Consider the following 13,345-nt stretch of genomic DNA (forward strand, 5'->3'; position numbering starts at 1 on the left):
GCGCCTTAAAACGCCCCAGTGGGAAAGGTGTGTTAGATCAAGGGGGATTAAAAATAAATAAATAAAATCGGCCTAACATATCGGCCCAAAAAAATCGGCATCATATATCGGCTATCGGCCGCCATGATTTCTAAATATCGGCATCGGCCAGAGAAAAACCCATATCGGTCGACCTCTAATATATATATATATATATATATATATAAAAAAAATTTCTTAATTTTCCAAAGCATTGTGGAGGAAAAATTGCAACTTCAAAAAATTCACTATGCCTCTTACTAAATACCGCAGACTCTCTTCTTTCCAAAAAGGAGTCATTTGGGGGGTAGTTGTACTGTCCTGACATTTTAGGGCCTCAAGAAATGAGATAGGCCATCAGTGCATTAGGATTGATACATTTTCAATAATGCATAGCATGGCTTGTAGGCTCTATAACTTTCACACAAACCAATAATCATACACTTATCAGGATTTTTTTTTTTTAACCAAAGACATGTAGTAGAATACATTTTGACCTAAATTTTCGCCAAAATTTGATTTTTTTGGTTTCTTTTAACCACTTCCCGACCAGCGCACGACGATGTACGTCGACAGAATGGCACGGGCAGGCATATTGGCGTACATGTACGTCCAATATTCGTTGCCGCCGTGCCATCGGGAGCGCGCCGCCGGCGGCGCACTCCCGCGCTGGTCGGGACCCCCGTGAGTCCGGTCGCGGGACCCGCGGACTCGATCGCCGCGGGCATCGCCGCGATCGTCTCACGGAGCGGCCGAATGGAGGAAATGCTGTATAAACAACATTTTTCCATTCTGCCTAGCAACTAGTGACGCTGATCTCTGCTCCATGTGATTGGAGCAGAGATCAGTGTACACTAAATGAAAGCCCAACCCCCCCCACAGTTAGTAACACACCCCTAGGAACACTTAACCCCTACACTGCCACCCACTGGTTAACCCTTTCACTGCCAGTGTCATTTACACAGGAATCACTGCATTTATATAGCAGTGATTACTGTATAAATGACAATGGTCCCAAAAATGTGTCAAAAATGTCCGATGGGTCCCCCACAATGTTGCAGTCACAATAAAAATCGCAGATCGCCGCCATTACTAGTAAAAAAAAAAAATAATAAAAAATTATTAATAAAAATGCTATAAAACTATCCCTATTTTGTAAACGCTATAACTTTTGCGCAAACCAATCAATAATCGCTTATTGCGATTTTTTTTACCAAAAATATGTAGAAGAATACGTATCGGCCTAAACTGAGGGAAAAAAATGTTTTTTTTATATATTTTTGGGGGATATTTATTATTACAAAAAGTAAAAAATAATGCGTTTTTTTCAAAATTATCGCTCTATTTTTGTTTATAGCGCAAAAAATAAAAACCGCAGGGGTGATCAAATACCACCAAAAGAAAGCTCTATTTGTGGGAAAAAAAGGACGTTAATTTTGTTTGGGAGCCACGTCGCACGACCGCGCAATTGTCAGTTAAAGCGACGCAGTGCCGAATCGCAAAAAGTGGTCTGGTCTTTGACCAGCAAATTGGTCCGGTCTGAAAGTGGTTAAAAGAGAAAGTAGAAAATTTTGTTTTTTGTTTTTTCAAAATATCACTCTTTCGCTTATATTACAAAAAATAATCAAGGAAGTGGTGAATAGATACCAAAAGAAAGCTATATTTGTGTGAACAAAATGATAAAAAAATTCATTTGGTTACAGTGTAGCATGACTGAGTAATTGTCATTCAAAGTGAGAGAGCACTGAAAGCTGAAAATTGTTCTGGGAAGGAAGTGTCCTGTATTGAGGTGGTTATTTACTTGCTCTGAAGGAGGTTATCGGGATTTTTTTTTTACACTATGACTGCTTATTACAGTGATCATTTTTATAAGCAAAAGTATGCAGAATGCAGTGAGAACTGTGGAAACAGATGGAATCGGATTGCATGCGATCCAAATATAGCACAGACCAAAGAGAACAAAAATAAATATAAAAAAAAGGGGGGGTGCAGAGCCCTGCACCCTTTTGGTGCAAATGCGATGTGATGCGATGCGATGCGATTTTAGCCATACAAACTGTATGGCTGAATATGCATTGTGCAGACATTGCATGTGATGTGCACAGGAATGCAGTGCGAATCACATGCAATTCGTGCAATCACATAAGCGTGAACGCAGCCTCACATTGCTAAAGCCATTACAACATATAAACCTATTTGGGGTGTCATTTGGTGACCTGGCCTTCCCAGTGGCTAGGTGGAGGGCACCAGTGCCTCAGAAAAACTCAGAGAAAGGCATGTTAATTTTAAATAACATAAATTTTGCTAAAAAGTATGACTAAAGGCAAAACATTTTATTTTGTTTTAGATAGGAGTGGAGAGGAATAAAAACACCTGTCAGGTTTTTATTGACGTTTGTGCTACTCAGCTCTCTATTTGTACTGTTTACTAATTACCACTGAGAGTGAAAGTGAAAAAGAAAAATCCCAAATTTTGGGTTGTCACCAGAACAGGAATAGATGGGAAAATGTTCCAATGGGGACACTACTGTAGATGTGACAATCCTAGAGATCCCCTCACTTTGGAGAGATTGCCTCTTACTTTCTGTTTTGGCTATGGGACAGGAAGGGCATTATAATCTCCCCAACGGGTCACAGATAAAATTGACAGGGATAATAAGATGACCACAGATTACTTTTGTTGATCAGCAATTGGGCCCCTACACAAGTGAGGTAGATGGAAGAATCTCACCCCTCCACTGTATTCTGACAACAGACTACCGGGCTTCCATAATACAATGATCAGTGAGTGGCTGCAGTAGAGGGACAGAAGTATTCTAACATTACAGATTTCTGTTGAGTGAAAATGACAATACACAGATCAAAATGTGTCTGATCCCTGCTGAACTGGACGATTTTAGATCCACGTATGCTTAGCTTTACTCTAGCCAAAAGTTTTTCCCTTAGTTCTATTTTAAACATATGCCTGCAACGTGTTTTCTATATAGCACACACATGTGTTAACTTGTTTTTGGTAGGAGGGGTGAGAGAAGTGGCTTCTTTAATTTGAGGTGCTGTAAGGTGTACCTTAACGAGAATGTAGAATACCATTCAGAATAATTTTTTTAATAAATCTTGACATTTTATAACCTGTTTATCCGAAACCTGCCCACTGAAGCTAAACACAAAGAAACCCCTAGTAATTATTAAAGACACCACTCCTTACCCAGCATTCAGTCTGTGAACTTCAGATACACTTCCTTTTAGAAGTTCTTCTATAACTTCTCTCCCGCTGAGAAAAACGGACTTCAATAAATAACTGCCAACTAAAACATCCACTTGTTCCAGCCTGGAACCGCTCCAGCAGTGTCACAATACACTACGGCCTTCGGTTGTAACCGATTCCTCTCACATCACATCTGTTCTAAATGTGTCATTCTTCTAACTGTAACCCGAGGGATATTTGTGTGAGAAAAAAAAATAATAATTAAGACGTGTACCTGGACTTTACTTGAAAAGTTGTATTTTTATTGCTTTTCACTCAAACAAAATACCCTGGGGTTACAGCTAGAAGAATGACACAATTTAAACAGACGTGCTATAAGAGGAATCAGTTACAACAGGCGGCTGTGGTGTAAAAGAGATCTTATGAATGGAGGAGATGATGGGTGAACCGTACGCCAGCCACAACTCCAAATTTCAGCACCTGATGTTTGGTGTATATTGTAATGAATGGGAGTAATGAAGGCAGAAGGTTGTTTATCGTAATGCATTCTATGCATTAAGATAAAAAGAAAGCTGTGTGCAGCAGCCCCCTTAGCTGCTCTAATATTTAACTGAGTCCCATATAGCTCCACAGATTTTGCAGGAGTGTCTCGGCTGCCCACTGGCTCCCGCTGCTGTCAAAGGAGGAGAGAAAAGTGGCAGAGCCGAGCCGTGGCTCCATGTCTGAATGGACATGGAGCTGTGGCTCGGCTCCATTGCCCAAAGCATCACACTGCCTCGTTGTCTTCCCATAATGCAGCCTAGTGCAATCTCTTCTCTAGGTAAGTGATGAACACACACCTGGCCATACATATGATGTAAAAGAAAAAAACTAGATTCATAAGACCAGGCCACCTTCTTCCATTGTGCCGTTGTCCAATTCTGATGCTCATGTGCCCATTGTAGGCACTTTTGGCTGTGGTCAGCATGCCTACCCAGACCGGTCTGTGGTTATACAGCCCCATACACAAACTGGATGCCCCTTTTTTTTTGCTACTGTCAATCTCACCTTCAGGGACAACATGTTTACTCGCCGCCTAATAAATCCCACCCATTTCAGATGCCACTGTAACAAGATAATCAACTTTACCTGTCAGTGGTCATACAGTTATGGTTGACTGGTGTAGATCCCCCACATAAACACCTGACAGAGGTTCCCATAAGCTTACACTGTGTAAAGGAGTGCAAGTGTCACTGGTCTAGAGGGACTCATTGACTCACCATTTGTAGCAGCCCTCAGTGACCTCCAGGGTGTAGTTGATCCGGGTTCCTCTCGTATATGGTAGGAGCAGTTTGGGGATATTGAGCTTGGAGCAGTATGTGAGGTGCAGCCCTGTCAGGGCAATGACAAGCAGAGCCTGCCCAGATAAGAGCCCCATTGTGGCCCCTGAGGTCTCCTACACACTCCTTTGCACGGCTGTCCTCCGTCTGTACGGGGGGATAACACGACGTTCTCCGCGGCAGAGCACACACGTGTACCTCAGTAATGGCTCTCAGTCACTATATGCGGGGGGCCGGCTACCTCTGCGCTCCCGCCATGTGTTTCATTGCTGGTAACGGATCCTCCTCCTCAGTCCACTAGCTGAGAGGAAGCGCCGTAAAGAGAGGGAGGGGGTGCTGTGCACACTGAGGGCGGCTCATAGTCCGCTATCGCTGCAGGCTGTGTGTGAGAGCACGTGCAGCCCTCAGCCCCTCACCTATGGCGGGAGGAGGGGGGAGCTCTATAGTGAGGAGACCATAGTTGTCCCCAGATTTCAATGTGAGGTGATAGAGGAGTGCACAGTGCTGGACAGTTACTACAAGTGATGTGCCACCGAGGGCAATACCATCCATACAATAAAAATGTATGTTCAGTAATCATAAAACAGTGAGGTATGTGAAAATACTGCGCTGTCTATTATACCACTCTACTGTGTATGTGATGAACGTGTAACTGCTGCAACTTAATATGTGAGACACACACAATAATATAAATTTTCAAAGAAATAAGCTGCGCTTATAGTGAGGTATGTGTATTGAGGGCAGGACTTAGGGTATTGGGGGCCCCTGGGCTTGAGTCACTTTCTGGCTCTATCTTCTATACATTAGCGTATTTATCGGCGTATAACACGCACCCCAAGTTTAGGAGGGAATTTTAAGGAAAACAATTTTAGGAGGGAAGTTTAACCACTTTGCGCCCGCGCTATAGCCAAAAGATAGCTACAGTGCAGACGCCAACTGCTGGGAGGATGTCCTCCTGTTTAATGCCCCTCTGTGCGCTGCCACGGTCGTGCATGGGGGAAGTTCTGTTTTGTCCGTTTCCTTTGGACACAGTCAATCACAGATCGTGCTAAATGGCCAATCACAGCGGCCATTTAGCACTCGATCAGCGTGTCCAATGAGAGGTGATGAGAGATCATCTCTCATCGCCAGCTCTCCGTCCTGACACAGACAGCGACACAGTGACACAGAGACAGCGTGTGAGGAGGGAGAGCTTCCGTGCTGCAGCATCAGTGAAAATTGAGTGATCACTAACACAGTGAAACACACAAATGCCCACCTGTCCCCAGTGCCATCTGTCCCCTGTGCTACCTGTCAGTGCCATCTGTCCCCAGTGCCACCTATCAGTGCCATCTGTCCCCAGTGCCACCTGTCCCCTGTGCTACCTGTCAGTGCCATCTGTCCCCAGTGCTACCTATCAGTGCCATCTGTCCCCAGTACCACCTGTCCCCACTGCCACCTGTCAGTACCATCTGTCCCCAGTACCATCTATCAGTGCCATCTGTCCCCAGTGCTACCTGTCAGTGTCACATGCCATTTGTTATCAGTGTCACGTGTTATTGGTGCCATGTACTGTATCAGTGCCATCTGTCATCAGTGCCACCTGTCAGTGTCACATGTCATCAGTGCCACGTATCAATGCCATCTGTGATCAGTTTCAGGTGTCATCAATACCACGTATTAGAGCCATCTGTCATCGGTGCCACGTATTAGTGCCATCTGTCATCAGTGTTACGTGTCATCAGTGCCATATATTAGTGCCATCTGTCATCATTGTCACATGTCATCAGTACCACGTATTAGTGCCATCTGTCATCAGTGCCACGTATTAGTGCCATCTGTCATTAGTGTCACGTGCCATCAGTGCCACGTCAGTGTTACGTGTCATTGTCCTGGTGCTCCAGGGCCTTCAAAATTGTAATAGGTAGTCAACAAGTTAGATGTGTAATTTATGCTCCTAGAACACCTGACGGCGCTCCCTGCATGTTTGGCCTCTCTATGTGTCCAGGCTGTGAAAAAGTCCCACATATGTGGTATCGTAATACTCAGGAGGAGGAGTAGAATGTATTTTGGGGCATTATTTGTGCTATACACATGACATGTAAGAGAAATAACCTATTACAATGACAATTTTGTGGGGAAAAAAATCTTAATATTGCAAAGAATTGTGGGAAAAAATGACAACACCAAAAATCTTACCATGCCTCTTACTAAATACCTTGGAATGTCTACTTTCCAAAATGGGGTAATTTGGGGGGTATTTGTACTTTCCTGGCTTGTTCGGGTCGCAAGAAATGAGATAGGCCACCAGTACATCAGGTGTGATCAATTTTGTATGATTTGCACCACAGCTTGTAGACTCTCTAACTTTCACAAAGACCAAATAATATCCACTAAGTTGTGTTATTTTTACCAAACATATGTAGCAGTATAAATTGTGGCCAAAATTCATGAAGAACAATTAATAATTTGCAAAATCTTATCACAGAAACAAAGAAAAATTCCGTTTTTTTTTTAAATTTTCGGTCTTTTTTCATTTATAGCGCAAAAAATGAAAAAACCCAGAGTTGATCAAATACCACCAAAAGAAAGCTCTGTTTGTATTAAAAAAAAGGTGAGAGCACCGAAATCTGAAAATTGGTCTGGGCAGGAAGGGGGTTTAAGTCCCAGTAGGCAAGTGGTTAAGGAAAAAAACTTTTAAAAAACATTTAAATGCCCATCAATGCAGCCTTGCCCATCCATCTGCAGCCTTGTCAGTGTCATTTGCAGCCTTGTCATTTGCAGCCTTGCCCCAGTGTCATTTTCAGCCCTGTCATTGCAGTCTTGAAGTTTAAAAATGGCGGCTCTCGGGTCCTCTCGCAGTCCCAAGCAGAGTAGCCAAGGGTACTCTGCTCAGCTCACAGTCACGCCCAGTCCCTGTGTTATGTCCATCATAGGGCGGGACTGGGCGTGACTGTGAGCGGAGCGGAGCCAAGTACACTCGGCTATGTATATCAGCGGGTTCCCCTATTGGGCGGGGTCCACGGACTTGAGCCCAGTCAAGCCCAATGGTAAGTCCGGCCCTGATTGCATTTATACAATGGCCCAGCTTGGCCCAATGTAAGTATTCATGAGGCCCTCTGCACACTGACCCAGCAGACAGATTTCACCAAAGTGTCTCTCAAACATTCTAGAAGTGCCACAATGTTGGAAAAAATGTACCTGTCTAGAACTTGTACTTAAATTTTGGGGCATCTTTCACACTGAGGCAGTTTTCAGGCGTTTTTGCACTAGAAAATGCGCCTGAAAACTGCCTCCCATTCATTACAGTGGGTGCTTTTACACTGCGGGACTTTAGAAAAACTCCTGCAAGCAGCATCTTTAGAGAGGTTTTTGCAGTGCTCTCTGTTACCATAGCCGGTGGTAGGTGGTCTGCAAGTAGTTAAACTTATCGGGTACAACAGGTTGCGATTTTGATGTGTTGCAGAATCCAAAGTGAATTTGCACCGCATCTAGTGTGAGCCGAGGCTTACAAGAGGGATTAATGTCAGAAAAGTAGCGCAGCAGTTTTACTGAATTTCCCCCTGAGCTTCTAGCACAAGTGTTTTTTTGCTGGTGGAGAGCACAGTGGTCCCATACAGCCCTACTCCCAGCAGCCTTTTAGGGCCCCTTCACACCAACTGCGATGTGGGAAACGCGTGTTTCCCTCCTCGCACGGCAACACGCTGTCCATGGGCGTCCACAAAGCTTTTTTCGGGGGGGCATCATTTTAAGATCACCCATGCTTCGCCTCCTTTTGACAATGTCATGAAGGGCAGGGGCTTAGCCGCAACTCGCAAGTATTTATTTTTAAAGGGGAAATGGCAGACTTTATTCCAGGCATGTGCTATGTACAGGGTGCAGATTCCGGGCACGTGCTATGTACAGGGTGCAGATTCCGGGCACGTGCTATGTACAGGGTGCAGATTCCGGGCATGTGCTATGTACAGGGTGCAGATTCCAGGCATGTGCTATGTACAGAGTGCAAATTCCGGGCATGTGCTATGTACAGGGTGCAGATTCCGGGCATGTGCTATGTACAGGGTGCAGATTCCAGGCATGTGCAATGTACAGGGTGCAGATTCCAGGCGTGTGCAATGTACAGGGTGCAGATTCCAGGTGTGTGCTATGTACAGGGTGCAGATTCTAGGTGTGTGCTATGTACAGGGTGCAGATTCCAGGCATGTGCTAGTGCAGCGTGCAGATTCCAGGCATGTGCTATATACAGGGTACAAATTCCAGGCATGTGCTATGTACAGGTTTCAGAATACAGGCGTGTGCTATGTACAGGTTGCATAATCCAGGCGTGTGCTATGTACAGGGTGAAGAATCCAGGCGTGTGCTATAGACAGGGTGCAGAATCCAGGCATGTGCTATGTACAGGGTGCATAATCCAGGCGTGTGATATGTACAGGGTGCAGATTCCAGGCGTGTGCTATGTACAGGGTGCAGACTCCAGGCATGTGCTATGTACAGGTTGCAGAATCCAGGCGTGTGCTATGTACAGGGTGCAGAATCCAGGTGTGTGCTGTGTACGGGGTGCAGAATCCAGGCATGTGCTATGTACAGGTTGCAGAATCTAGGCGTGTGCTATGTACAGGGTGCAGATTCCAGGCGTGTGCTATGTACAGGGTGCAGATTCCAGGCGTGTGCTATGCCAGTATGCATACCCAATCCCCCCACAGAAGAGAATTGTCTATACCTCACAGTGGCAGGTCAGGCTCCTGGTACAGGCTTCTGTTGATACATGCTGCGAGGCTGTGTGGATAACCCGCCTCTCCTCCTCCTCTGTTGTATATGCAGAGCTGGGAGAACAGGAAGGTTTTTGTGTGTGCTGACTCCCGATGCTAGAGGCCAGCGCTGGAGGTGGCAGAAGCTCCAGATGATGAAAAGCCCTGCTGGCTGCCGCCCACAGTGCAATTGTCCTTCCTGTGCCGGGTGCTGGTACATGGAGAGTGTTCCAGCGCCCAGCACCCGCTGACGGTCTGCGCTTGGGTGATTAGGATGTGCCTGGGCACAACCCATGCGCACGCCTATGACGGACACCTTGCCAATCCCTGATTTCAGGGGGGGAGCACTTGCTCCCCCTTGCCCCTACGTGCAGACACCCATGGCGCTGCCCATGTCAGACATGTGTGATTGTCAGTAATTGTAACGGCACCCTAAATGCATTTAGCAAACATGTGCATGTTGCAGCCACCAAATAAACTGTTACTGCGGTACCATGCAAATTCGTGCAGAGTGATTTAAAAAGCCGCACCTGCCAGCCCATACAAAATAAAGTGGCTTTCAAAAAAATATGCTGTGCAGGTGCCTACACGTCCTGATGTGAACCGGCTCTTAAAGTGATAGTAAACTCTGAATTATTATTTTAACCTACAGGTAGGCTTATAATCAAGCTTACCTGTAGGTTAAATTCATATTTTCTAAACGTGCATCGTTTAGGAGATTATTCTAGAGTAGGGTTTCTCAACCTTTTTCAGTCAAGGCACCCTTTAAAAATTATGGACAGTCTCGAGACACCCACTTCTAAAATGTAAAAACTATTCTAATAGTTTTACATAATGCAGCAACATCCACATGTCAAAGTACGACACCCAACCCTAGAGGTGATTTATTCTTCCAAAGCAAATACACTTTTGCAAACAAGTACTTACTAGTATTCCAATGTTTGTCCATCACTCAGATAATGTGACCCCACCACTGATGGAGAGGTGCAGCGGAGGGTCAAACCAGGATGCTATGCAGGCAACTAACATCCTCCTTATCAACTGATGATGCCATTGCTCGTTAAGGACGCCATTATAATGGTGCAAAATTAAATCCTGTGACTTAGGCCGCGTACACACGGGCGGACTATCCGTCCAACTAAGTCCGTCAGACAATCCGACAGACAGTCCGTCCTACTTTTGAATGAACGGACTTGACCACACACGACGAACAGACAGTCCGCTGAAAGCTTGCGCGATGACGTGTACAGCACGTACGACGGGACTAGAAATACGACGTCCAATACACTGCAATGCAACCTTCGGCCGTGTAAATCCTTTCTGAGCATGCGCCATACTTAGTCCGTCGAACTAGCCTACTCACGAGCGGACTGTCCGCTGAAACCAAGTTTGGACGGACAATATTACGGAAATTCCGAAAGACTTAGTCCGCCAGACTGTCCGCTGAAAAAGTCAGCTGAAGCCCACACACGAGCGGATTGTCCGCTGAAACACGTTTCAGCGGACCAAGTCCGTCAGACAGTCCGCCCGTGTGTACGCGGCCTTAGTGTAACTAAAAATTGGCCTTCATCCATACACTGGCTTGTATACAATTTTTGGGCAATCCTGGTTGAAAAAGATTGTTCTAGAGAGCAGCAGACAGTGATGTCACTGGCTCATGAGATCTGAGAGTGGTTGTAAACCCTTACAACACACTTTGACCTACAGGTAATCCTAGATTAAGGCTTACCTGTAGGTCCAAGAAATATCTCCTAAACCTACACGGTTGAGGAGATATTTGCCGAAAGACAGGCACCGCTGTCTACAGCGTTTGCGCCGTAGACAGCGGCACGCAGGCACACAGAGCGCGGCACCGCCAACGACGAAGATGGCGCGCATGTTGGCTCCCGTGCGCATGCGCGGGAGTGACATCATCGTGGCTTCGCCGAATCACAGCGGCGGTACAGCAAGACCCCACCGAGAAGATGGATGCGCCGGATTACAGGGGACAGCGGTGACATCGCTGGCTCCTGTGTCAGGTAAGTGACACATAATGGACTACTATGCGATGCATAGTAGTCCATTATGCTTTGCCTTTGCAGGGAATGAAAGAGGAAGTAAACTCATCAGGGTTTACTTCCTCTTGAAGGAATGGTACACCCATGGTTTACCATCTGTTCTTTCAAAGCCCTGTGCCGTAAACCATGTCATCGCAGCTCAGACATTGAAGTGTCTGCAGCCCACAAACCCTGAAGGAAGACCAGGTGAAGATGGAAGCCTCTGCACTGGTGACAGCGCGCTGCTGGAGGGCTTTGTTTCAAGGTAAGTCTTTTGTAATGTATTAGTATGCAATGCATACTAGCACATTATGACTTTACCTTGTAGGGTTATTTTTTGTTTTTTTGGAACCTTTACTACTGCTTTAAATTCTATGAGAGGCTGACCGCTGCTGCACAGTGCACCTAGTGTAACTTACATTCAATGCAGTACGTATAAAGGGATGAATGCTGGAAACACAGACTGCATTAGCAGGCATTTGTCCCTGGGTGCCTGGTGCCCTAAGGCCTGGTTCACACCTATGCAGGTTGCAGTCTGCATATTCCAAGTGCATTTTGTGTTTTTCAATACATGTTTTTGATCCATTGAAGTCTATTGAACCAGTGTGTTTCTGCAAAACTGAAAATGCACTAAAAAATGCATAGGTGTGAACCAGGCCTAAATGCAAGTACCACTTAGTTCACTGTGCAGCTGCAGCAGCTGTCAGCCTCTCTTAGGTGTCCTTTTATGAAGCAGTGAAATCTATTCACTGCTTCATTCTCCAGCATTCAGAGGAGATCTTTCTCCTCTGTGTGCCAGTTTATAAAGCGGAGTAGATCGCTTCACCCTTGGAGGAGTGAAGCGATCTACAAACGCTTCTAACACTGGAGAACAGCACCTAATACGGGAATCTCGTGAGACTTTACGAGATTACAGTACTAGAAATTCACAGATACACAGAGATGTCAATTTATTAAGCAGTGATAAATTATCACAGCTCAATACCCTGACACACGGTGTGATTAATATTAGTGAAATAAAGCGTCTCCCTACATAATATATACATGTATACACACACAGACATTATATATACATGTATATACACACACTTTATATATATATATATATATATATATATATATATATATATATATATATATATATATACACACATTATATATGTATATATATGTATACACATAACTATGACAGGGGGACATGGTTACAGTGTTGGGGGGTCTGAACGAGGTATAAGGAAGTTAATTATTTTCCTCTTTCCTCCTCAGATCCCCCTACATTCTCTCTTCACTCCCCGGTTCTTCACCTCTGAGCTGGTGAATCGGGGAGTGTGAATTCTGACACAGATCGCCAGTGAAGTGCTGAGATCCCAGCTTCATAAACTGGCCATTACTGTGTCATTCAATGAGGATTCTCAGTGTGTGGATATAATCGGCGGGAGAACAAGTTCAAACACTTCTACCCCTAATTATCTCTGGTTTATAAACTGTTTATCGGCTGTGATCAGCGGCGATCCTCTGGATCTCCACTGATCACTGCTTCATAAACGGACACCTTAGAGTTTGACAGGATGCCGACAGCAGAGCTGGACTGTGTGCAGGACCGTTTTTAAGGCAGGGCAAAAGGGGCAGCTACCCTGGGCCCTGTCATTGTTGTGGTGCCCAAAGCAGCTGCTTCATACTTGCCAACTATCCTGGTTTAAATTCCCTCGCCCTTTGAGGGTTTAGTCCTGTGCTGTGTCCCACTATCTCAGTTTGAAGTGCTGCTACTAATGCTGTCCAGCTCTGCCCTATTGTTGTGTACAGATGACTCACCTGCAGACCCTGTGTTTACATGTAAATTACTGGCATTCATATGTAAATAGAGGTGGCCGGCAGCATTGATATGTATATCATGCCCCCTGAGGTAATATGCACAGTAATCTCTAACAACCAATCAACAAGCAGAAATCATGTGCTGTAACCTCTAGCAACTAACCAGTGAGCTGTAATGTGTTCTGTAACCTCTGGCAACCAATCGCAATAGCTTCCTGATCTGATTTGG

General features: G+C 45.2%; 1 protein-coding gene across 1 annotated transcript in view; it reads right to left on the reverse strand.

Annotated features, from left to right (window-relative positions):
• The window catches only part of NUP210 (nucleoporin 210), a 353,934-nt gene extending 349,061 nt beyond the window's left edge, over nucleotides 1-4,873 (reverse strand). Inside the window, exon 1 of the mRNA XM_077452181.1 lies at nucleotides 4,482-4,873. Coding sequence (XP_077308307.1) covers nucleotides 4,482-4,639 — 158 coding nt within the window. The 5' untranslated portion in view covers nucleotides 4,640-4,873. The remainder of the gene's footprint in view (nucleotides 1-4,481) is intronic.
• Between the last annotated feature and the right edge of the window lie 8,472 nt (nucleotides 4,874-13,345).

This window comes from Lithobates pipiens, unplaced genomic scaffold (assembly GCF_037356315.1).
Source record: "Lithobates pipiens isolate NorthernLeopardFrog02 unplaced genomic scaffold, aLitPip1_a1.2 Scaffold_23, whole genome shotgun sequence".
In the NCBI taxonomy this organism is placed as follows: domain Eukaryota; kingdom Metazoa; phylum Chordata; class Amphibia; order Anura; family Ranidae; genus Lithobates; species Lithobates pipiens.